The 24791-nt window shown below is 59.5% G+C and overlaps 2 protein-coding genes across 3 annotated transcripts; both read right to left on the reverse strand.

Annotated features, from left to right (window-relative positions):
- On the reverse strand, positions 1–3056 carry TCAP (titin-cap). The gene is made up of 2 exons (XM_026512949.4): positions 1110–3056; positions 1–866 (listed from the first exon to the last, which is right to left on the reverse strand). The coding sequence occupies exons 1-2, from the start codon at positions 1217–1219 to the stop codon at positions 473–475; spliced, it is 504 nt and encodes a 167-aa protein (XP_026368734.1). The 5' UTR covers positions 1220–3056; the 3' UTR covers positions 1–472.
- STARD3 (StAR related lipid transfer domain containing 3) lies at positions 3056–24479 on the reverse strand. 2 transcript variants are annotated; one of them, XM_026512948.4, is made up of 15 exons: positions 24351–24479; positions 11928–12199; positions 9193–9270; positions 8721–8798; positions 8548–8601; positions 8048–8165; positions 7766–7864; positions 7509–7561; positions 7044–7136; positions 6319–6381; positions 6062–6157; positions 5629–5708; positions 5430–5534; positions 4267–4360; positions 3056–3816 (listed from the first exon to the last, which is right to left on the reverse strand). In XM_026512948.4, the coding sequence occupies exons 2-15, from the start codon at positions 12147–12149 to the stop codon at positions 3712–3714; spliced, it is 1338 nt and encodes a 445-aa protein (XP_026368733.2). In that variant the 5' UTR covers positions 12150–12199; positions 24351–24479; the 3' UTR covers positions 3056–3711. The 2 variants fall into 2 exon arrangements, with proteins under 2 accessions (XP_026368733.2, XP_044245201.2); XM_044389266.3 differs by lacking the exon at positions 8048–8165 and having other exon boundaries at positions 8548–8638; positions 24351–24465.
- Between the last annotated feature and the right edge of the window lie 312 nt (positions 24480–24791).

Genomic DNA, 24791 nt, shown 5'->3' on the forward strand with positions numbered 1-24791 from the left:
TCTGGAACACAATTGAGCGTTTATTGCAGCGCTAACAGAGGATGCTGGGGGCTCCACTCTGCCTCTGCCCTCTTCACGTCCCCCTCACTCCGGTCTCCTCCAAGCCTCCTTCCTAGAGCATTCCAGATCCCCTTACACTTTTCCTCACCCTTCTCTGCAGCTGGAGCCTGGACCAGGGTCACTCCCCTCAGGGACCTCTGTCCTCACCAGCATCTTTTGTCCCTTCTCCTCGGGCCGGGGGTGCTTGGCTGTGCTGGCCCCCAGCTCTCTACCCTTAGTGCCCACTGTCTTTGCTCCCCTCCCTTTGGGAACTCAGGGGACCCAGGCATCCTGGCCTCTGGCTCCCTCCTCCCCTAGCCCCCAACTCTGGGCAAACTACAAAGCATCCATGGCCAGCAGCTCCCCTCCATGGTCCTAGCCAGGAAGGGCCCAACCCACGGCAGGCGCGGTGGAGCCCAAGTCACCGTCCCTCTCAGCCTCTCTGTGCTTCCTGGGACATGGAGCGGGACAGGGAGCGATGCAGGGCCCCGGGCTTGCTGACAGGCACCACAGGAGGCAGCTGCTTGGTGATCTCGGCCACGTCTTGGCGGTCCATACACTGGCCACCCAGGGCTGTCTCCAGCGCCAGCAGCTCCTGCAGCTGGATGGGGGTGTCCTCGCGCTCCTCCTTGGTGGCACCCATCTTGGCGGGGGTGAAGATGGGCAGTGGCAGCACCCGCTGGTAAGGCAGCAGGTACTCCTGCAGCCCACGGCCGAGGATACCCATACGCATCACCAACCAGGGGGAGTGCTGCACCAGGGCCTGGCACTGGCCCTGCTGGTGGTAGGTCTCGTGCCGCTGGGTGTCCTCCTCGTGCAGAGAGCAACTGGGGAGGAGAGGGCAAGGGGACACTGAGCTCCTGAAATCTGCTACCCTCCAGTCACGAGCTGGGCAGGGGGCTCCTGGGGCTTGCCAGGACCTGGGGTGCAGAAGGGGTGACTCCACTCTCCCCCCTGGGCCTTCTCCTTGTCCCTACCCCAGAAACTTCTGCAGGGCTTTGGGCTCTGGCCTCTTGAGGCTCAGGAGGGGTGTTCTAGAGGAGAGGGACTCCCAGCTGCATGGCACTCACCCCTCCTCAGGCCGTGTGGACAGCGTCAGATCCTTCCATTCAGCCCAGAAGGCTTCTCGCCGCTCGCGGTCCTCCTCAGACACCTGGCAGCTCAGCTCTGCAGTGGCCATGGTCGGTGCTCACTGGCTCTCAGCTCTGCTCCTCCCAGGCCCTTTAAATAGCCCCCTCCTCCACCTCCTCCAGGGGCTATTTTCAGCCCCTCTGGCGTCAGATGCTATAAGCAGAGCCAAGGCTCACGGATGGGGGACTCTGGGCCCAGGGCGGGGGTGGGGGGTCCCTGGACTCTAGCCGCCGCCTGGGGTCAGCAGTCAGCTTCTCAAGAGATTAAGATGCTCCAGTGGAGCCAAAGGTCCTCAGAGTGACACCTCCAGGTGCGTGATGCTCCTTAGACGCTGTCTGAGACCAGGCACATGCCCAGCCTCGTGCCACCTTGGCATTTGTGCTCTGCCCCACCCCTTCCCTCTCGCCTAGGGAGGACAGCGGCCTGTCTGTAAACAGAGCACGCAGTGGCAGGAATCGAGGCCCACTCTGGGCTCTGTACCAGGCCATCAGGTCCTGCCCCTCACGGCTCTCCTCTGCCTGGGATCAAGGGCAGAGCCCCCGGTATCTGCACCAAGACCTGGTCCTCGATGGCCACCACCGCACCGGCAGGAAATGCCTTGGTTAGCTCCACACCTGGGACCCTGGACATGAGCCTTTGCCAGACGTTTTCTTTTCCGGTGGCCAGTGGTCACAGAAGTGGTTTCCCAAGTCAGGCTACTCAGGGTGGAAAGAGCAGGTGTGGGAGGCAGCCCCCGGCTCTAGCCCCAGCAACACCCCAAGGCAGGTGCGATGCGATGCGAATCTAGGGGCTCTGATGAGTGGTAGAGTCAGATCCGGCTGTGCCCCCAAATCAGCCATAGATAGCCTCCGTGGCCACAGGGCAACCTCCACCGGACTCTGGGCCCCATTTTCTGCCAGAACGATCTGAGCAGCTCCACTGTGCCCCCCCCCCGGGGGGGTGCCTAGATCTCATTCAAGGGGAGCAGGGGAGCAGGACAGCTGCTGGGAAAGCCCAGTACCCAAGGGGGGCAACTCTTGCTGCAGGAAGCTGGCATGCAGGGCGCTGGGCATGGGGGGGGAGGGATGGGGGCATCCGAGTGGACACACAGAGGGCGCCGGAAGAGGCTGCACGGGAGCGGAGACGAGGACCTTGCAGGAACGGCTGAGCACCTGGCAGCTGGTAAGGCCTGTGGGTGCCCCCCTGGGGTGGAACTGTATCCTCCTGATCACTGAGGCACTAGCCCTGATTCTCGTCTTAATCTTAGGACAGCCCTACGACAGAACAAGTCTCATTTTGACAAAGTAGGAAATGAAGGCCCAGCGCGGTAGACCTGCCCAGGGTCACACACCTAGCCAGGACCGAGATAGGACCCCCCACACACACCCCGCCTTGCCTTGATGCAAGCTGCCCCCCCTCGGGAGGCTGCAGGCAGGGACAGAGAGAGAGGGCAGGGATGGCAGTGGCCCCTGCAATGCTCTGACCCTTGCCCGAGATCCGAAGCTATGCCACCCCTAGTGAGTGTGCGGGGACAGAGGGGGCAGGCGAGTGGAGCCAGAGAGACAGAAATCCCAGAGGTACCTCCCAGAAGCGCAGGCCCCACCCCCAGGCCGGCTGTGGGACCCCAAGGACAGTCAAGGCCTGCCACGGATGCTGCCTCCCCCCAATTCCTGGGCAGGAGACCTTCCACTGACCTTCCCTCACAGGAGGCCTGGCTGGGGGGTGGGGCATTTTTCTCTGACCAATCATCTGTCCAGCTGGACCAGTCAGGAAAGCAGGGGGTTCCTGGAACGGGGTCCCCACTTGCTCTGCCCTCCCGCTGGCTCTGGAAGGGTGTGAGAGGGTGTGTGACATGTCTGGCTCTGTCCCCACCTCTTCCCTCAAGAGACCAGGCAGGAGGGGCTGCTTTTTTTTTTTTTTTTTTTGAGTTCATTTTTAATAATTGGCTCAAATCACAAAGGTCCCCAAGGAATGTGGGGAGGGAGAGAACCTGGGAGCGGCAGAGGTTGGCTGCCAGCACCCCCCCCCCACTGTCACCCGCTCCCCAGCAAGTGCGTGTGGGCAAAGGTCCCAGACCCTTTAAATAATCCTGAAAAACCAGGATGAGAGAGCAGGCAAAGGGGCTCCTGCACCTCCACTCTGCGGACCAGGCCGCCCCGACCTCTGTCCTGCTCAGGACCCTGGCGCTCCCCCGCCGAGTCCGCCGCGCCCGTTCCAGACCCTGCCCCGCTAGGCAGGGCACCGTGGATCTCGTCCTCCGGGAGGCAGGGCCAGTCACTGTGTAAACGTCGGCAGGGGAGACCCCACTCGCCGTGGCCGCAGAGCCCCGGAGTCCAGAGGCCCGACCGCACGACCTGCTCACGGCCGCGACCCCCCGGGCACAGCGAAGCACGGCAGACGGTGGCAGCTTGCGGCCGAGGTGCTGCCACAGGAGGAAACTTCCTCCCCCCCACTGCTTGAGGCCAGGTCCTCTGTGGGCAGCGGGCAGCCCCACTGGCCCCCTCTCTGGCTCTGAAGGCTGTGGTGACAGGACCCTGGCCTGCAGGGTGGCGAGAGGCACGGTTACGCCCGGGCCCCCAGCTCTCCGACCCGCTGCCGCAGGTGAAAGGCAAACTCGAACATGGCGGCCGCGAGGCTCTGGTGGATGACGTACCGGGGCAGGCGGCCCTGCGGGAAGGGGCGAAGAAGTTCTGGGATGGCCTGCCCTCAGCAGGGGCTCCCCCCTCCGCCACGGGCGCCGGCGGGGGCGGGGGGTACCCCGGGTCAGAGCAGCGGGTGCAGGTGCGGCTCTGGAATGCGGCCTAAGCCACCCTCTCCCCCTCGCCCCCGGCAGAAAGAACACGCTGTGCTGGCCCTTGGCACTGGCCACGCAAACAGACCTCGGAGGGGCTGGCTTCGCAGCCAGCCACCGCTCTCGGGGCCTCGAGAGTCAAGAGGTAAGGGGGCGTGCAGGCCCTCCAGCAACTCAGGAGGCCATCTTGACCCGGCCCCCAATTTTAGCGCAAGATAGGCAGAACAGGTGAGGTCCGGAGCATGACAGGAGACCCCACCCCAAGGCCCCCCAGCAGAGTCCCCTCTACTGGACCAGGGCCAGCCTTACAGCCCCAGCACCCCCACCTTGAGATCTGTATTAAGGACCCAGATGAAGGTGCAGACTCGGGGGTTGCTGGCTGACTTGAGCACGATGAAGCCCCCAGGACCATTCTCACCCCTACGAGAAAAGCACCATTAGGGGGCACCCTGGAGCCAGACAAGGCCTCCGACCTGACCCCACACCCCATTCTTGGCCCATCCTGGACTGGGGTGAAAGAGGGAAGGGAGCTACTGGTCTAGCAACTGCCACTCTGCCTGAGCAGGGCCCAGAACGGGTGTGTCCCCAAGCCACAGATGACGGCCCTCCACCCGCACCCTGTGATGCTCAGCTCCCCCTTCTACAGCCTGCTGATGTCTGCGCACCCCCAGCGGCAGCCGTCACCCTCTCTGGGCAGGGATTCTCGGTCAGCTCGGGCCGGGATGGTGGGGGGGGCTGTGCACGCATTTCTCACCCCTGCCCGACTGGGGAGCAGTGCGGTGCTGGGGGGCTCCAGGAGGGGGCGCCTTCCCAGGAGGAGGGCAGGGCACCTCCCATCCCGGGTCAGTGTCCCCACAGCTCCACTGAGCACCTCAAGCCCACTCCACAGATAAGGAAGTTGGCGCGCAGAAAGAAGCCAGCTCGTCACCCTGGAGTCTGGTGTGTCACATCTCGTATTCAACACCCAGTACTCTCCGTGGAACCCCAGGAAGGATGGGGAGAGCGGGGACTCGGGGAGGAGGCCGCCTGCAGCCCTGGGGTCTCAGGTGAGACAGCAGGAGAACGGGACGATGCCACGGGACAGGCGGCAGGAAGACTTCTGAGCAGTCCCAGGAGAGGCAAGGCTGCGGAGACCAACTCTACCCACAGGGAGGTAAAGCTCCAGAACACAGGGCCTGCTGCTCAGGTCGCCTGGACCAGCGCCACCCCGTGGCTCCCAGCCCCTCTCCCTGGACTGCTCCCTAACCTTGGGCTACCCCTGGAGCTGCCCTCCGGCCTGGGCAGTGCGCTTCCAGCCCTCAGTCCCCCAGGCCCCAGGAGGTAGAGATTAGCAGGACTAGGGGCTGGGAGGGGCAGGGCCCACAGGACAGGGGACAGGAAGGCGGCCATGGCGGGAGAAAGCGCCCAGCTGTCCAAGCTGTGCCCTACCCTGCCCGCAGGGCCACCAGGGGAGGGGCCAGCCGGGACGACCGGGCAGGGCAAGGCTCACCTCACGTATTTGTGTGTCGGGGGCTTGGCGCAGTGCGTGGTGGCGATGCCCGAGGACAGGTATCTGTCTCTGCGCCGCTCAATGCGCCGCACGTTCACGAAGTCCCTGGGGGCGGGAGGGTTAGACCGGGAGCTGGGAGCCAAGCCCAAGATCCAAGGGCAGGAGGCGTGCCTGAGAGGAGGGGCTCGGTGGCGCTCACCTGGGGGAGACCACCCCGCCCGCGGCCCCCGAAGAGACATCGTAGGAGATGAGGGTGTTGTCCTCGACTCGCTGCAGGATCTAAAGGCCATCAGGGGAGATGTGAGCTATAGCCCAGCCCAGGGCCGCCCCAGGGACAGGGCCCCAGCACCTCAGGGAACCCCCAGACCAACCTCCTCTCTGCCCAGGTCCCTTTACGAAGAGCCACTCCCAGGCCCTGGGCCGGGCGCTGCCTGCGTGCTCCCTCTCCAGGAGGCGCCATTACCATCAACCCCATTTTACAGACAGGGAAACTGAGGCACAGAGCCGTTCGATGACATGCCCCGGGCCCCCAGGGGTAACTGGTCGTGCCGGGGTGTGACTGCACCTAACCCGCCACGGCCTTGTGCCCCCGCGCTGAGAGGTGGCCCGGCGGGGCCCCTGCATCAGCTCACCTGGCAGGCGGTCACGGTCTTGTTCCACAGCACCATCCTCTCGGGCTGCAGGATCACCTCCTGGTACACCAGCTCGGCGGGGCAGGGCAGGAAGGTCTGCGCAGGGCGGCCAGAGGGCTGGGCGGGGCCGCACGTGCCTGGGCACAGCCGCCCTTCCCTCCTGGTGGGGAGAAACCCGCGGGAGCCCCTCGGCCCCTTCCCGAAACCTCAGAGCAGCAGACTCCAGGGCCCCCGGGACACCTGCTTCCCTCGCTCACCTTCAGGATGAATGTCTTGCCGTGAAAGGGAACCTCGATGGTGTACACGGTGTCCCCGTATTCCTACGGCAGAGATAGGAGGGGGACAGGGAGGTGGGCGGGGGGCGGGGGGGGCCGTGGAGGGGGCTGGTGGTGAAGGAATGGGCGCCCCGACTGAACAGCTTCGTAACAGCTGAGAGTGGAGAACTCCAGGAGTTTGGCGATATTCAGGCAGCCATTAACAAACAGTGGTTCTGACAAACGTCCAGCAACGAGGAAAGAAAGGCTTCTGATGTCAAGTCAAAGGACAGAAGCACAGTGCAGCTACGACCGCGAAGAGCCGTGTCTCCAGGCCGGCCAGGGCTGCCAGAGGGCCTGGCCACACAGAGAGACGGGGACGCGTCCCCCGTTCTCCAAGCTCACGGCCATTGCTTTAGATAATGTCTTGCTCATGAAACAATACACCGGACACAGGGCCGAAGCCTGGCTTCCCCTCCGAAGCCGGAGCTGAGCGAGGAGAGCAGCAGGGAGCATGGGCACCGGGCAGGGCAGCAGGGGGAAGGCACGGTGGAAACATCCAATCCGGCCCCACCCCCTGCCAAGTGGCGACCCCAGGGCCCAGCCCCCTCTCCTGGCACAGGAAAATGGTTCCAACCCAGGCCATCCTCGGGCTTCGCAGGTCTCAGAAAAGCAAGCAAAAATTCTCAACACACATGGGCAGGTCAGGTGGGAGAGAACTTTCTTACATTGTTCTTCTCAAACTTCCAGTTCTCCTCCTGGGCCAAGATCTGGTCCACCACCGCCATGGCCTCCTTCCCCTGATGGATGTACTCCCGTTCCTGGCCCGGGAGGAGAGGCAGGAAGGCATCAGCCTGGGGCCCGCCACCCTGTTCGTGGCCAGTTCTTTCTCCAGATACTCCATACACATGGAGTCTGGGTTGGTCTCTCGGGCCCTGTGGGGTCCCCAGGTGCTGTGGCCGAGGCCGCTCCCCCCTGGGACCCAGGTGTGAGGCGGCCCAGCGGCCTGACTGACGGTGGGACAGACACACAGGTGCGCACTGACAGGTGCGCACTGCACTGACAGACGCATTCGGGCCGCCTGAGGTCCAGCCTCTTCAGGGAGGCCCGTCCCCACCCTGGCTGAGCCCAGCACTGGCACCCTCTCCAGGGTGCCCACTCCAAAGGTCGGGTGGGGGCAGGCAGCCAAATACCTGGTCAGAGAAGCTTTTCTTCCCAACGTCTTCATCAGATTCATTGTCAGACCCTGTGGAAAACAAGCACAGATGACAACAGGAAGGTGTGGGGACAGGCTGTGAGGCGGCAGCGGGTACAAGACTGCGGGGAGACAGGGAGGGGGGCACTCGCTTTTCCCAGGGAGCTGATGGAAGGAACAGAACGAACAGACACAGCCAACCCACTCCTCATAAAGACCCTCGCTGAAGGAGTTTCCCACCCCACCAGCCCTCACCTGCAAAGGATTCTGGGGGTGAATAGAACTGGCCCTCGGAGAGAGCGCCAGAGAAGAGGAGGGGTCCACGGGCGACAGCAGCCTGGGCAGCAAGATACCCTAGGGGAGCAGACATGGGCAGTCATGCCTTAGCAGCCTGGGGTCCCCCCACTCCAAGCTCACCCTTAGCCTCTGGGAGGCTGTTCAGAGTTGGCAAGATAGCTCAGAACTGGCTCTCATGCCCGAAACTCTCCTCTCTTGGGGCTGCGATGACCCTCCCTGCACCCCTTCCCCAGGACTCACATCGCTCCTCCTCGGCCTCCTGTGGTAGGACTTTGAAGTCAAGGAACCACGTCTCCAGCCAGGCAAGGACAAAGGAGACGATAGGGAGCAGGTAGCCGAACGCCCCTTTGCTGAGCAGCTGTGGAGGGAGGGGGCTGAGCTCCACAGCAGGGGGTCACCCCAAACACTGAGTCCCCTCTTGGGGCTCCCAACTCTGGCATACACCCCACTCCTGGGACCAGCTGCCTGGGGCCCCTCTGTGGCATGTGTATCTGAGGCGGATTAATGAGCTCTGCAGCAGGATAAACTGAAGCCAGACAGGCAGAAGAACTTTTTGTTCTTGGGACTGCAGAGGGGCAGGGGGAGGAAGCCAGTGAGGATGAGTCCTTGGAAATACCAAAAACAGGGTTTCCCCTCATCCCAACCTAACAGGGACAGACGCCCCAAATCAGAGAAAGGGTCCCTTCTTAGGAGAAGCCCATCCCTCCGGCTAGAGGCCGGTCTGACCCTGAGCCACTGACCTCGGAGAGAATGACCTTGACGATGAGGAATGCACTGGACACCAGCGTGGTGACCTGCCCGGGGAGGGAAGGAGGGAGAGAGGGAAACGGGCTGGGGAGTGAGTCTTCCTCCACACTGTCCCTCACACCAGCCCGGCCCGGGCCCTCGAGCTGCTGGGAGAGGGGCATCTTACCGCAATCACCCACCAGTGCCGGAGCCGCAGCACAGCGTAGCCCAGGAGCAGTCCCGAGAAGCGGAAGAAGGCCAAGACCTGGTGGTGGGGGGGGTGTCGGGGACAGAGGACACACACACCATCACAGCAAGCCAATGCCTCCTGCTCCAGCTGAAGGCTGACCTCCCCCTCCTGTCCCACTCCCCCAGGTTCCCTCTACGTGGGTGTGATGCCTCGGAGAGAATGGCTGAGTCAGTGCTTCTTGGGGGATGGCTTAGGTGTGACCTTCTTGGACACAGGTCTACTCTTCCCCCTCACACTTGAGGCTCTCTGAAGGGAGGGCATTGATTGGGAACTTTCCGAATACATGAGGGCCCCCTGAGCATGGGAGTCAAGTCTCCCCAATCAGACTAGATTCTCAGAAGAGAATCCAGCCAGAGTCACATCCCTGCACCATCTCTGCCCCCAGGACCCCCTCCCTAAGGCCACTCACAAAGATGTCAAAGAAGGAAGTTTTAAAGTTGTAGTGGATGATCTCCTGCTCCAGGTTCTTCCGGATGCCTGTGTTGGTCTGGAAGAGGGAGATACAAACGGCTCTGCAGGCAGAACCAAGTCCCCAGGGGTGCCCTCACCTCTGGGAATGGGGAGGAGGCAGGGGGAATATGGAATCTGGAGATGATAAGCCACTGTCCAAGGAGGGTCCCAAAGCACCAAGGGAGCTCAGCCAAGGGCCTGAGACCCCAGCGCTAATACCATTTCTCCAAGCACCCAGGCAACCCAGACGGCAGGGCCTGGCTCCAGCACTGACACTTGTGGGCACACTGCCCAGGGAGGAGGAGGCTTGGAGGGCTTTGGGGCTGTGCAGGGGAGGCAACAGGCTCCATGCGGGCAGGTAGGGCTGGCTGACTGGGTGCTGGGAGCCTGCCTCTCACATAATCTCATCTCCCTCTCCACTACAGTGCTCCATCTTCCCAGCCAACCATCCATCTGGGGTGACGGGGACCGGGGGTGGGCAGTGGTGTCAGACGGAGCCCCAGGTGGCAAATCAATTGATTAGGTTTGTGCTTAATGGGCAAAATCCATCACGCTGCTAGAAAGAAGGGCTAGCAACAGAAACAGAGTGAGCAGACTCGTCCTCACCCCCGTCCCTGCCCCAGCCACCCATACATTTCCAATAGGACTCCTGACACCTTGGCTGGGGAGGAAGAGGATCTGGACGGATACCGAGAGCCAGACTGCAGCCTGACTTCTCAGGAGGAATGGGGTGGCAGGCCTTGGCTTCTGCCAGCCCCCCGAAGAAGGGAGGACACAAGAGGACTCTGGGGAGTGCAGCCCAGGAGCCTGAAAAGTGAAGACCCTTCACGACCACCTAGACGGGAGCTTCTAATCTCTGGCAGGTGTGTGTGGTGGGTGCTTATTAAGATACAGATGTTCAGACCACTGAGTCCGAATCTCAGAGTGAGCTGAGCATCTGGAATTTTTATAGAGCTCCTAAATGATTCTGGTGCTTAGAGCAGAAGCCAGCAGTCTGGGCAGCCCCCTCATTGACACGGAAATGCCCCTGCACATCCCCACCGTGTGCCTTGACCTCAAGACCACCCGGAGCCCCATGGAGTCTCATGCACCACCCACCACACTGGTCCTCCTCTTACTCCTCTTGCCCCCTCTTGGGCTCCACAGCCCCTCTGATCCCTAGCAGCTGCAGCCCCTCAGAGGGCTCCCCCTGCCTGGACACATGCCGGCTCTGATGGCGTCCTAACTCAGGGGAGCCAAGTCCGGGCCCCTGCCATCTCTGGCCACAAGACCCTGCATGGCTCCTGTAACCCCGCCGGGGCCTTTGTATCCACTGCGCAACACCCAGCCTGTTCGAGAACTAAACACATATATGCTCCAAAATATGAAAATAAAACCACAAAGCCAAAAATTAATCACATTTTAATCGAGTGTCTACCAAGTGAAACATGATGGCTAACTCCACTAATGGCTAAGTCCAGCCTTCTGAACTTTTCATTACATCGGAAAACAAACTGGGGATCAGCCTTTTCTCGATTTGTAAGAATTCCCAAGTACGCACGAGGACAGCTGAGCTATTAGAGCCAGGACATCCAGATAATTTCAAAAGTAAAATTATCAAAATTTTTTCAGCTGTCTGTTGGCAAGAAAGTATACATAGACTGAGAGCTGTGGGTGACTGTTAGTGCTTGCTTTAATGCTGGATGGGACCTTCAGAAGGAAGAGTGCCTCACAGGGCGCCTGGGGGACGCAGCTGGTTGAGCACCCGACTCTTGGTTTCGGCTTGGGTCGTGATCTCGGGGTCGTGCTCTCAGGGTGGTGGGAAGGAGCCCCAAGTTGGGCTCTGCACTCAGCTCAGAGTCTGCTTGAGATTCTCTCTGCCCCTCCCCCTGGTCTCTGTCTGTGTGTGTGTGTCTCTCTCTCTCACAAATAAATCGATCTTAAAAAAAAAATGTTGTTGGGGCACCTGGGTGGCTCAGATGGTTAAGCATCTGCCTTTGGCTCAGGTCATGATCCCAAGGTCCTGGGATCGAGCCACGCATCGGGCTCCCTGCTCAGCGGAGAGCCTGCTTCTCTCTCTCCCTCTCTCTGACCTCTCTTGCTCACTCACTCTCTCCAGGCTGCTAAGCGGCATCTCACCGAGCATGCAGAGGCCAAACTGGGGGGCACTGGCGTTGTGTCCAAAATGGGGAGGGAGAGCTAAGAATCACCAGAAACTGGGAGTTTTTACTGGTTCGCCCCGCACTGTACCCTCTGCGTTTAGCACAGCGCCTGGGATACGTCAGGGGTTCGAAAACTGCTGAAGGAGTGAATGAATGAAGGAATGAATGAAAGGAGCCAGAGAGCAACACAGGCCAGAAAGAAGGCGAAGGTTTCTATAGTACGACCACAACCACTGGGCCCGCTCTGCCTTCCTCGGGAGTGGCCACTAGAGGGCAGTCTGGCGCAGAGGTCAAGAGTGTAAACGCAGCAGCCTGAGGGTCTGGGTTCAAACTCTGCCCTTCTTCACCTACTTGCTGAGGGACCTTAGACGATGTCTCCAGCCCTCTGAGCTCCCTTTCCTTTGGCAGATGAGGACGGCCATTCTTACCTTCCCATTTTTTGTTTTACTGGGAACTCCACCCCGCCAGAGAGACCACCCTCCCGTGCGGCTGCTACCGCTAGAGTAAGGCCCAGGAGACCCCCACCCCCCGCCCAAGCCTTGGGCCCACTCACGTTCAGCTCAATGATCCAGAGCAGGGAGATGAAGAGCAGGTCGAAGGTGACAAAGAGACAGAAGGTGCGGCGGACATCGGAGATGGCGCGGCGCTTCTCCAGAGGGGGCGGGAGGAAGCGCGAGGAGAGGCCCTGGCTGTGGGACAGCGATGAGCCGAGGGAGGCCACGGCGGGCAGGCTGCGCTCCAAGTCGCGGGCCAGCTCCCCAGACAGTTTGTTCATCCTGGTGGCCCCCACCTCACGGCAGGGAAGGCGGGGCCTCAGCTGCAAGGCTGCATGCAGGGGGGTGGGGGGGCTGGGTCAGGTCACGCATGTCGAGGGCTTGGAGGTCCCATTCCCCTCCTTCCCCACCCTGGGACACCGTTTGCTCCCAAATGTATCTGCCCCCTCTCATATGCCAACCCCAGGGCAGCCCAGGGCCCTCTAAGCCCACATTCTCTCCAGCAGCCCTACTTCTGGGCTGGAGGGCTTTGGGCATCTCTCTCTCTCATTCCTCCTCACCACCACCCCCTGTAAAGCCCAACCACCCCACGGTTCACCCTTGGAGGGCTCTGGGGTCCTCCCCGCTGCTTGAGGGCACAGCCTGCTCCTGCCAAGCCCAGCCCCGTGGTTCAGCCTCCGGTGCTGTCAACAGCCTGTCGGCCTGCCCCCACCCCCAGGAGAAGAGGGCCCCAAGCTCTGTTCTTTGTTTGCCAAGCACAAAGCCACATTCCCTCCCAGCAGCCAGCCCTACCCTCCCACCCCCTAATCCATGGCAACTGGGAGGGACTTCCTAGAGCAGCGGCTCTGAGAGCTCTGCGCTGGGACAGCGGGTATGGAGGAAGGACATCTTGGTCCCTTCTCTCCAGCTGCACCCCCACCACCCCCACGTCGGGCCCAACTACCACCCTCTCCCCTGGCGCCACAACCAGCCTAGGGGGTGAGTCTCCAGGCTGCCTCTCTCACCCTGCAGCGACACTCCTCGCAACAGCCAGAGAAAGGGTTTCCGAACACTGATCACAGCCCGCCGTTCCAGAGCCCCCAGTCCAGGCCCTGCAGTGCGGCCCGCCACTCTTGCCACGGCTCCTCTCAGGAGGCAGGCGGGGCTCACCACCACCGCCACTCTGGCCTTCTTTTGGGTCCCTCAGTGTGACAGCCGGGTCCTGCCTCTGGGCCTTGCACCTAGCTCTCCCCTCCCCAGCCCTTCCAACAAGCAGCTCGAAGTCCTCTCCTCCTCAGAGCCCCCCCCCCCCCCGCCCCAGGCGCAGCAGTCTTGCTCTAAGAAAGGGCCAGGCCCCCGGTCTTGTCACTACCTGCCAGGGCCTTACTCGTTCTGCCAGCTCTCCCGGTGCAGGGCTTTCCCTGGCCCGGTGACGGCTGTCGCCGAGCACCTAGTGCAGTGCCCGGCCCCCCGGGGGGTGCTGACTATTGGGCGCTCCAGAGGGTCTCCTGGTCCTCAGCTCCACGCCACGCAGCCGAGACATGGGGCAAACGGTGACAGAGAAGCAGCGGCCGCTGCCTGAGGCCAGGCCCGAGCTCTAGGCCCACAGAGCCCCGGGCCCACGGCTGTGCTTCATGCCCACACAGGGCAGGATGGGGCCTTCCACTTTACAGAAGGAGCAGCTAAGACTGAAGGGGGAACGGGCTGACCCAGCCCTTGCCTGTGTGACCATGGGGCCGAAACTTATGAATGCTGGAGGTCGGGGGCCCCGGAGGACGTCCTCGCTGCCGCACAGCAGACCCTAGGTCTCTGCTCCAGCAACGTGCCGGCAGAGAGCCTGCAGAGGCCCTGTTCTGGGGGGGTGGGGGGAGAAAAGGCTGAGTCCGAGTCAGAGGGAGCTGGCACAGGGTGGCGGTGGCGGTGCCCGCGCTTCCGGGGCTGTGGCGGAGTCTCCCTGAATCTTCTCTCACGCCAGCACCGGGAGGCAGGTTTGGGGGCCGGTGGGAGGGGAATCCTGGATGTTGCTCTCTGATCCTGGGAAGGCAAGACCTAACCCCAGGCTCCCCCCACCCATCCCGATCTGCTATCCCCTCATACTTTTGTTATGTCTACTACCTTCTGGGGCCCCTCCATCTATCAGGTCCCAAACAAGCTCCCCATTTGTGACTGGCAGGGGATTCGGAGCAAGCCAGTGTGCCCATCCCTCTGGCTCCGTGCAAGCCCAGTGGACAGGAGAAGACTGCTCTCAGCAGAGGCATCCGCACAAGGCCACCCCCCAACAGCACACTCTTGGGGTTGCCATGCCCAGCTCATCTGGAGGCACTGAAGGAAAGCCGGGCCCAGCTCTGGAAGGAGGCAGTCAGAGAGCGGATGTGACAGGCCACCGGCAACGGGACCCCCCAACATCCATCAGCTGGACCCGGTGCCAGACTGAGCGCTCAGCGCATCTCTCACTGTGATCGGGCCGCAGCTCCGGGGCGGGTGACATTTCCTTGTCTCTAACAGCCCTCTTGTCTGCTGCCAGATCTGTCTCCATTTCTCTTCCTCCTTCCTGTCTCTCACAAACAACCTCTCTATCTTTGCGTCTCTGTGTCCCGCTCCTGTGTCTGTCTTTATGGGTCTTCTTCTCCAAGTCTCTCCCATCTGTGAGTCTGTCTCCACTGCCATCAGCTCAGTCTCACCCTCCCTTGTCCCGTGTGTGTGTGTGTGTGTGTGTGTGTGGTGTGTGTGTGTCAGTCAACTTCCCTATCCGCTTCTCTCCCTCTTCTTGATTTCACTGCAGGGTGCTATGGCTTCCCTCCTCCCAGGCTGCTCCCAAGTCTGTCTGGCGTTCCCCTGGCTTCCTCCCTCCCTGGGGACAGGACTCGGGTGGCAGCAGCCTGGTGTGAGATGCCCTGGGAGCGGCAGCAGCACCGACACTCACACATGCAGACATCCTTGGTGAAGCGAGAGACGCAGATGGGGACTGAGAGCAAAGGTGTTGGGGGAGCCCCGGAGAGCTGCAGACACAGGGGTGAGTGGGAGCCAGGCACAGGGCCTCAGAAGTAGGGCTGGGGGCAGCTGGCCAAGAGGCAGAGAGAGGGGGGTTCTAAATCACCCTCTACCATGAAAGCTGCTCAGAATCCAAAGAAGCAAGAGCTTACAGAGTAGAAGGAGCCCCGGTCAGGAATGAAGACCTGAGCCCCAGTCCTGGGGCAGCCACTAACCCCAAGTAACTGGGCAAGTCCTCACCAAGCCCCCATTTCTTTATCTGGGGGGAAAAGTCAGTGGTTCTTCCAAACCCCCTTCTTCAAGTAAGACAAATTTAAAGAAAGGAAAGGAAGGAAGGAAGAGGAAGGGAAGGGTAGGGGAGGGAAAGGGGAAGGGGGAAAGGAAGGGAAGGGAAGGGAAGGGAAGGGTAGGGAAAGGGGAAGGGGGAAAGGAAGGGAAGGGAAGGGAAGGGGAGGGGAGGGAGGACCAAACCTTACTTGGAATCTTAATAGAGACGAAAGATGAAAACGGTACTGCTATGGGTCCTGCCACCAAAGGTGGCCACAGAGAGCCCCCCCTGGGCAGCCAGTCCTCAAACCCAGGGGCACCCCAGGGGCACCTCCTTGGGTCCAGTTTGAAATCTGCCCACTCAGATGATGTGAAAACGTCTCTGAGCTCCATCAGACCGCCTGCCAGTCTACAAGGTAGAAATCATCTTGGCCTGGAACTGCCCTGAGCGGTCCCCAAAGCACTTGTTCTCTGGTCTCCTGGCCCTGGGAGCAGCAGGTGGCAGCCGCCAGCAGAATTGTGAGGGCTGGCCTCCACCTCACCGTGCCCCCCATCCTGCTGAGGGGGAGGCAGGAATGAGTGCTGTGGGCTGGAGACAGCAGGGTTGTCACCTGGCTCCTGGGAGCAGCACCCCCAGCCCCGCCCAACACCTGCCCAGCGGTCGGGAGTAGAACAGCATGTGTGGGGTGAAGGAGTCCGCTTGGGGCTGGCTGTAGACTGGACACTCGTTTGATGTGTGTTTTAGGAGAAGATGAGCCGCTCAGGCTTGGGGAAGGGGGTGAAGAAATTGGAGGTCTGATCATCCCAGGTGACAAGGGAAAGAGGGGTGAGAAGGAGGGGGCAATCCACCCTGGATTACTCCAGGTCTTCCAGCTCCTGGAGCAAAGGGGAGAGGCGGGCATGGGCCGCCAGGGCCTGCCAGGCCTTCTCTTACCTCAGGAAATGCCAGTACTGGCCAGACTGCAAGAGGAGCTTTCGGTTAGGGTCCCAGACCCAGGGTAGACAACAGTAGGCAGCTGACATCGTGGCAAGAGAGCTGGACTCTGAGGTCAGGGTTCAAATCTCAGTCTGCCCTTACGAGCTGTGCAATCTGGTGCAAACAGCCATTCTGAGACCCGGTTTCCTCAGATGCGTAAAATTAAGTCAACATTAAAACACTTAATGCCTTGGAACCATGCCCTTAAAAATGGTTAAAATGAGGGGACGCTTGGGTGGCTCAGTAGGTTAAGTGTCTGCCTTCAGCTGAGGTCGTGATCCCAGGTTCTGGGATCGAGCCCCGCATCGGGCTCCCCGCTCAGCAGAGGCTGCTCCTCCCTCTCCCTCCACCCCCACCCCCCATGCTCTCTCTCGCACACGCGCGCGCTTGCTCTCTAGTAAGTAAATAAATAAATAAAACCTTTTTTAAAAAAAGGTTAAAATGGTAAATTTTATGTTCCGTATATTTTACCACAGTAAAAAAAGCAACACTAATTGCTACCTCCTAGGGCTGGCATGTCTGTACGTGTCAGGAAGAAGTACGGCAGGTGCTCGGTCAGTGGTGGTTGAGAGGGAACGGCTGGTGCGGCCATTCAGGTAAGGGGGGAATTGTGTGCGCCTGTGTGTGTGTTGGGGGGCTTATACACCACAGCGACATATCATGAAATCATCCAAAAGGCCTGGGTTCAAATGTGAATTCCTCCACCAGGTGACCCAGGGCAAGCTCTCTTAAGCCAGGTTCCCTGTCTGGGTATAAAATGGGCCAAGTCTGGGCGCCTGGGTGGCTCAGCTTGTTGAGTGTCTGCCTTCGGCTCAGGTCATGATCCTGAAGTCCCAGGATGGAGCGCCAACGTCGGTTCCCTGCTCGGCGGGGCGTCTGCTCCTCCCCTCCACCATGCTCTCTCACTCACTTGCTCTCTCAAACAAATAAATAGGAAGGGAGGGAGGGAGGGAGGGAGGAAGGAAGGAAGGAAGGAAGGAAGGAAGGAAGGAAGGAAGGAAGGAAGGGCTTGTCCAGGCACAGGTGAATTCCCAGGCTGGGGGTGGCGGCAGGAAGCGGGGGCTGTCCTGGCTCCCTGCACAGGCTCTCAGGGGCAGTGCCAGGACCGGCCTCCAAAACTACCACTCCCCGCTGGTGCCCAGCCCCGCTGCAGTCACCCCCCCGCCCCGTTCCCCATTTCCACAGCTCTTAGGGCACAGGGCACAAATGGGGTCCTTGCCAGCTCTCAGTCACAGCCCAGACCAGAAGCTCCAGCCACCTCTGTGGCTCAGCACCCCAAATGCCCGCAGTTCCCAGCTGGCGCTCCCTGGCCGAGGCAAGTCTACAATTTAACAATGCCACATACTCAATGGACAAGCCTCAGAGGCTATCAGGAAACTGGGGACACCTGTCCTGACGCCGCGATCTGGGGCATCAAAGGACACAGTGATACATGCGAACAGTGCCTGCCACCACACAGTAAAGGCTCCACGGACGTCAGCTCCTGCTACCACGGTCACCTCGGAGGCTCCCTGCCCTTTCCCAGGCCCCGACCTCCGACAGAGAGCCGGCCCAACGGGCCCAGGTCCAGCTAGAGCTCACTCTGCAAAGCTATGCTCAGTGGTCCCACGGTAGGGGGACCAAGTCTCCTCTATATCCAGAAATGACCCACATTTCTGGGCAGTGTGGCTTCTCCAAACCTTCTCTCGAGGCCGAGGGGACAGTGGACACAGGCTCTCAACCTCTCCCTCGCTCCGTGTGCCTCAGGAAATGTGAGCACTGGCCTCACACTGGTTGTGGAGGCTTCCCAGGGGGTCCCTATCTCCGTACAAATCAGGAGGAATCAGTAAAGCTGAGAAAGAACTAGACTCCAAGCCCAGAGAAGTTTCAAACTCTGGATTCCCGCTTTACTATCGCTGAACCTCTCTGTGCCTCAGTTTTCTCCTCTGTAAAGTGGGGATAACAACGGCACCTATGTCTTAGGGATGTTATAAGGATTACACACCTTATTAAATTCAGTGGCCTGGAACAGTCCCTGACAGTGATCACTGCATAAGGATCAGCTAGGACGACATCCCTGTCTCTTCTTTAGGGGAAGACATAGTCGTGGGCTCTGACTGCCTCAGTCAGATGGCTTCAGGCCAGGACTGGGGCTGTGCTGGGTCAAGCCAGCCCTATAATGCCCAGGTGAGTGGAGAATCCACAGATGGCCAGGAGGCCAAGGCTCTTGGTGTGGAAGACGGTGGCCTTGGCCTGTGTCCTGCCACTGGTCAGCCTGGGAGGGAGCTGGTTCAGGGAGGGCAGGATAGCAGATCAAACAGGACTATAGGGCGCCTGGGTGGCTCAGTCTGTTAAGCATCCGCCCTCAGCTCAGGTTGTGATCCCAGGGTCCTAGGATCGAGCCCCGCATCAGGCTCCCTGCTTAGCGGAGAATCTGTTTCTCCCTCTCCCACTGCCTGTCTCCCTCTACCCCTCGCTTGTACTCTCCCTCTCTGTCAAATACATAAATAAAATCTTTAAAAAGCAAAAACCAAAACCAAAAAACACAGGACTGCAAGCCATCCTGAGGAGCCAGCACAGAAGAAACAAACGTGGTCTAGCGTGGCCTGTGGTGGCCCCCTGCGGACACCCCTCCTTTATTCCTCACGCCCCCCCCCCCAGGAGCTGTGGAGGTGAGGATGGGGTGGAGGAGACAAAAGGCTGGAGAGGCCTGCCCATGGTTCCCCGGGCAGGATGGGGCAGAGCTGACCCCAGGGCCTCTGCTGCCCAGGAAGCCAGGTGTCAAAAGACCCCAAAGAGCTCTACGGCCACCCAGCGAGAGCCTGTGGAGGGCTCAGCACCCTCCCTTCCACATCCATACCACCAGCAAATCTTATTGGCTCTTCCTTCAAAATTCAGCCAGTGCATCCGCCCACTGCCCACGACCACTATTACCGTCACCCTGTCCAGACCACCTCCTCTCACCTGCTGCAGCTTCCTGACCACCTCCTTGTCCTCGTCCCAAGTCTGTTCGCAACACAGCAGCCGGAGGGATCCTGGCAAAAGTCAGGCCACACCTCCCCAATGCTGCAAACTTCCAATGGCTTCTAGCTCACCCCGAGCAAAGGCAGAAGTCTCCATCCTGGCCTACAAGTCCCCTCCTCCTCAGCCTCTTCCCCGGGAACCCTCTGCTCCAGCTACACTGGTCCTTCTCTGTTCCTTGGACATATCAAGCATGCTGCATGCTCCCATCCCAGGAACCTTGCACCTGCTGTCCTGTCTGTCTGAAGTCCCCACCCCCCCAGGTCTCTGCAGCGCTCCCTCCATTCTGGTCTCTGAAAATGTCCCTTTGGAGAAGCCTTCCCTGAGCTCCCTATTTAGCCCCCCCCTTGATCCCCTTCCCTGCTTTATTGTTCTTCACAGAGCTTATCACCCCAGACATAGTATACGTTTACAGGTCTGCATTTACTGCCTGTCTTCTCCTTCTGGACTGCAAACTTCACAAGAGCAGGAAACCCCCCCCCCACTCTGCTCCATGCTGTGTACCAAGCACCCACAGCGGTACCAGGCTCTCAGAAGACACTCAGGCAAAGTGTGGAACAACTATTTACGCCCTTCCCTACAGCAGCCTGAGCGCAGGTGTCCACAGCCCCGCCCAACCCTGAAGGAGCAGCCCTCCCAGGGCCGACCGTCTCTCCGGAGCTGGACTCCGCCCTCTGCTGGTGCCTCGCCTCAGGCAGAGTCCAGGCTCCCTCCCCACCAGCAGGCCAGGGAACTGGTTTCCTGGGCAGCCTCAGGCATGCTGACTGCTCCCCTCCCTGTTCCTGGGCAATAACTTGCAGGGAGAAGACTGGACGTAAGCTAAGTTCCTCGGACAGCAAAGGTCAAGAAGAAAGAAGGACGGGCTCCCTGGGAGAGACCCCAGCACTCCTCTCCTGCCATGGGGGTTGACCCTCCTCCCCTTCCTCATACCCCCCTGACCACTGGCTGCTCCCAGGACACACCATGGCCGGAAGGTCTCCCTTCTGTGCCTCCACGTCCCTCCACTTTCGAATTCTGGAATGACCTCCCCCCCTGGGAGAGAACTCCAATTCTTCAGAGACCAGTTCAAACGCCACTTCCTGGGCAAAGCTCTGCCTCACCTTCCAGGCTCCCCCAACCCCAGCCCTCAGGACTCTGGCTCAGCACTGCCCTACACTTGAGACTCAAAGTCATCTTTCCTTGAGCCCTCTAGGCTTGGGTCACAGTGCTTGGCCATGGCACATGTCCAGGAAGTTAACTGGTCTGTGGGTCTCTAATGTCCACCCTGGAACGGGGGAAAGGGCATGAGTTTGGGGACTGGGCATCAGACCTGGACTCAAAAGCCAAAGGCCATTCGTTCCTAGGCTGTGAGCCCGTGACTAAATCACTGAGTCTCTGTGAACCTCAGTCTCCTTATCTATAAAATGGGGATAGTAGAGTGATCACAGAGCTACTGAAAGGACTGGAAATAACACATGCAAAGTGTCCGTGCGTAATTAACTAGCTATTACCACTATTAGGGGCTATGGATATGGTGTTAGAGGCAGGCCCTGGGCCAGGCAGGTGCAGCAAGGCACTCTGCCCAAACACGGTCCCATATGCACAGCCGGATGCAAAGATGGGCCCCGGCCTCAGTGAGCTGACCCAGGATGGCACATGCCAGGCTCTACTGTACTTAGGGCTCAGCAGCCGGGGCCATCAGCCCTGGCACAGTTGGCTTATTGGCCCCTACCCTGTCCCACTGACAGAGAGTTTGGGAAATTCCCTAGAGAAGGAGGACTTTAAGGAGACGAGGACACAAACCGGGCTCCGTTTCTCCTTTCCTTCTGGAGAAGTGGAAAGGGGAAGAGTCAACCCAAAACAGAAAGTACATTCATCACTGTGCACTGCCCCCTCCAGCCTGGACCTTCTGACCGTATAGCTTACTGAAAAACCCTAACAGACTAAGGTCTCCTCAGCCCCCCTGCCCCGGCCACGTGCCAGGCCCTGTGAAATGTCCGGGATGCCTTGGCTCTGTGATTACACGATCCCTGCCTACTCAGGGGCGGGTGAGTCAGGCCCCACACCCCCTTAGTGCTACTGGATAAAACTTGGGAGCTAAGGAGGTCAAGTTCTCAAGGTCAGTCTGGAAAGGGCCAGTCATGTTCCGGACAGATCTCAGTCCTATCAGCCCACTCAAGGGCAGGCTCCACAGGCCAAAGGGGGTTCAGCACAGACCCCTGCCAGCACCAGCTCTGACCAAACAAAAGCCACGGTCAGCCTCTCCCCAGGCAGAAAAAGTTCACGAGGATACACAACTGGTCAGATGGGATGCCTTGCTTGTCCCTTGTCTTACAGATGTGGCAGCCGTCCCTTGGGGGGAGGGGGGGCCTGGGGTACCGAGGCAGTTGCTCAGACAGCTGTGGACCTGGAGTCAAGAGACAGTTCTTGAAGTTCCTGCTGAGTGACACTGAAGTTACTTCCCTCGAGTCCCAGCTTTCTCATCTGTAAAATGGAGCCAACAATCTCTACCACTCGAGGGAACAAATGCGAGGTGACAAATGTACAGGCTTCCTGGTCTCACCCACACCTCCTCCCCAGTCTAGGTGTGTGAGAGCTCAGTTTAATGCGGAGCCTGCACTAGCATCTGGGAATATTCAGGGGCTCCGCGGCTGGGGGGGGGCTAACACAGACATAAAACACGTGCCTCACTGTAATCAGCACTTTCAGGGAGGAACAAACAATGGACCGTGGGCTCTCACAGAAGGGAGCATCTGACCGGGCTGCAGCGGGTGAGGCTGGGAAAGCCACAAAGAGGAGGAGCCATCTGACCCAGGCCTTGAAGAATCCCCATGTTTCACAGGCAGGGAAGAAGAGCATTCCAGGCCGGCAAAATGGCACGAGCAAGGGCCCAGACTCTGGTCTAAAGCATAGGCCCAGCCCACAAGCTTGCAGGCTGACCAGCCCGGGGCCTTCAGACCCCACCCTGGGCATGGTCTCCACAGGCTCTTAAACCAAGGGGACACTTCCTCATGGCCAAGCGAGGAAAGGAGTCCCCAACCTCAGCGGACGAGGCTGCCTCCACCCCCTGCCCGTCGTAGCCCTCCCCCTGGCTCTGGTCAGAGGACCCAGCTGCCCATTCTCTGAGTCTACCCTGGTCTCTGCCTCTCTCTGGTAAGTTCGTCCTCTTGCCCTAAGGTCCCTCGCTAATTGTCAGCTCTTCTGAGAAGCCATTCTTGGCCCTTCTTTCCCATGGGTTTCCAGAGCTCTGTGTACATTTCTATAGAAGTAATGCTTGCCATGTAACATTCATTGATTTCCAGAGTCATTTCCTAAGCAGACTAACGTCGGGTCTGGGTCTTTTTCATTCTTGAATCCTCATTCAATAAATCCAGATCGTGATCCCCGTACCCTCCACCCCAGCATTTCATTTATTGACAAAAAGCCAGGCTTTGGGGCTCGGGGACAGAATGAGAAGTCAGCCACATCAACAATCCTCAATTTATGAAATTAAAAATCACAACCACTGCTCTATAACGTTCTTATATAAGCAATAACAGCTAATATTTATTGATTGAGCATTCATGTGCTCACTGATTTAAACCTACATATACATTATTTCATCTAATCCTTACAGTAACTCTATGAGGTAGCACATTGCTACCTCCATTTTACAAATGAGGAAACTGAGGCACTTTCTTCATCAAGGTCATAAACAGTATCAGAACCCACAAAGTCTGATTCGGGAGTCTGTATTCTTAACCACCGTTCTAGTATAGACAGGGTGTTGCAGGGATGCAGGGGGAAGTTTTAAATCTTGGGGGGTTGGGGGAGGAAGTCAACCCAGAGGTGGTACTGTCTGAGCTGAGCACTGAGAAAGACAAGTAGAAGGTAGCCTGGCAGATAAGAGGAGAAGGGTCTTCCCAGGCAGAGGGGCTGGTGTGCAAAGGCATGGAGACACAAAATCGCAAGGTGTGGGCAAGCAGATCCTGCAGCGCCATGTTATTGGACTTTAGGGCGCACTCAGGAGACTGGCAGGAAAGAGGTCGGAACCCAGACAGCACCGTAAATTGTGATAGGGATTCAGCTTTTGCTCACAAACAATGGGAAGCCAGCAAAGGGTTTTAAGCAAGGAAGTAAGGCTATGAGACTTGTGTTTTAAAAGGATGGCACCTGGCTGGCTCAGTCAGGAGTTTACTTTAAAAAAAAAAAAAAGGATCATAAGAGTTAGTTTGGAGACTGGGTTGCAGGCAGCCATGATTGGAAGTTGCTGTGAAGCCACTGCAGTTACCCTGGTGAGAAACACATCAAGGTGGTACCAGAAGAGATGGAGGTCCAGGACCAGGCTTCCAGCATGTTCAGGAAGTTAGCTGGATCGGGTCACCCCACAGATGTGGGAATTGAGGGAGAAGAGAAAGCGTAAGATAATTTCCCAGTCTCGCGCTGGGATGCGATGGCAGAGGAAGAATGCGTTTGCAGGGGAGAAAGAGCAGTTCAAGAGAGCTGCAGCTGAAGTACAGCTGTCCACTGGGAGCTGGACGGCCAAGTCTGGGGCTCCAGGGAGGGGCTGCGCTGAAGAAAGAGGTCGATGTGGGTGCCTTTCGGGTATCTAAGTGGTGTAAAGCTGAAGCCATGAGAGTGGATGAGACCATCAAAATTTAATGTACAGAATGGGGGCTGGGCAAGAGACGAGAATGGGAAACGGTACTTCCACTGTCAGAACAGTAGGAATAAGGAGATCCAGACACCGTGGACGCCAAGGGGGAGGGGCGTGTCAATTATATCAATTAGGAACGAGTGTCACTGGTGTTATGCACCTCTAAGAACTCAAGAAGCATTCTTTAAAGGGCCCTTTTGATGTCAGTTAGGGAAGTCATTCACTGCCGTTTTCAAAGGAAGTTGGGGGAGACCGGATGACAGTGAGACGCAGACCTACCAGAACGTGTAGATGTTTTCCTCCTCTTTCAGAACCCCTGACCCCTGCCCATATCCAACTCCCGTCCCCCACTACCCAGACGTCGTGCCTCGCCTCTCCCCTCAGAGTGAAGAGCGAGGCTCTGGAGGGCGATCCGGGACGCCCTCCCCGGGCGCTCTCGGGTGGGCGGGGCTGCGGAGGGTCAGCGCCGGAGCCCCCAGAACCCCGCGCCGGGGCGGATCGAGGCGGAGCGGAGAAAGGGGGCGGAACCTGGGACGCGGCGCGTGCGGGAAGGGTCGGACGGAACCAACAACGGACGCCGGGAAGGGAGGCGGAATCCGCTGACAAGACACAGCGCTCGTACCACCCGGCCCCAGTGACCTCCCCCGTACCCACCTGTTCCATGTCAGCCACCGCCCAGAGTCTTCCGGCCCCAGCCGCAGTTCGGCTGGGCAGCCCCGGTAGCGCCTCCGAGCGGAACAGGATCTCCCGGCGGCGCTACTTCCGCCGCTGGGCCCGCCCCCTGCTGCGAATGGAGCTGTGCGTAGAATGCAGCCCCGCCCCTTCGCTTCAGTCTCCGCCCCCAAGCCCTTGGGCCCCAGCCGGAGGGCCGGAAGTGGGCGCTGCTGGAGAGGGTCTTACTAATGGTGGGGAAAATGGGAAAGAAGCCCGGGAGCATCATCGTTGTTGGGCCACAGAGGCCTGGCACTGTGGGGGGAAAAGGGGAACTTCCCGAGGGGAGGCCTTTGGGGTTGGGGTCAGGTCCCTTTGGAGAAACCCAATGACTCTTGAGAGTTCTTTTCCTTCCCTGCCTCGTTCAGCCATCCCTAGCAGGAT

Source organism: Ursus arctos, unplaced genomic scaffold, assembly GCF_023065955.2.
Source record: "Ursus arctos isolate Adak ecotype North America unplaced genomic scaffold, UrsArc2.0 scaffold_24, whole genome shotgun sequence".
NCBI lineage: Eukaryota > Metazoa > Chordata > Mammalia > Carnivora > Ursidae > Ursus > Ursus arctos.

Excerpts from the sequence above, each read along its gene's own strand:
- TCAP (XM_026512949.4), bottom strand. The coding sequence starts at position 1,219 with ATGGCCACTGCAGAGCTGAGCTGCCAGGTGTCTGAGGAGGACCGCGAG. Across the intron at positions 867-1,109 it reads TCCACACGGCCTGAGGAGGG|TTGCTCTCTGCACGAGGAGG; the intron begins GTGAGTGCCATG and ends TCTCCTCCCCAG.
- STARD3 (XM_026512948.4), bottom strand. The coding sequence starts at position 12,149 with ATGAACAAACTGTCTGGGGAGCTGGCCCGCGACTTGGAGCGCAGCCTG. Across the intron at positions 8,602-8,720 it reads GGCACTGGTGGGTGATTGCG|GTCACCACGCTGGTGTCCAG; the intron begins GTAAGATGCCCC and ends CTCCCCGGGCAG. Across the intron at positions 7,562-7,765 it reads ACCCCCAGAATCCTTTGCAG|GGTCTGACAATGAATCTGAT; the intron begins GTGAGGGCTGGT and ends TGTTTTCCACAG.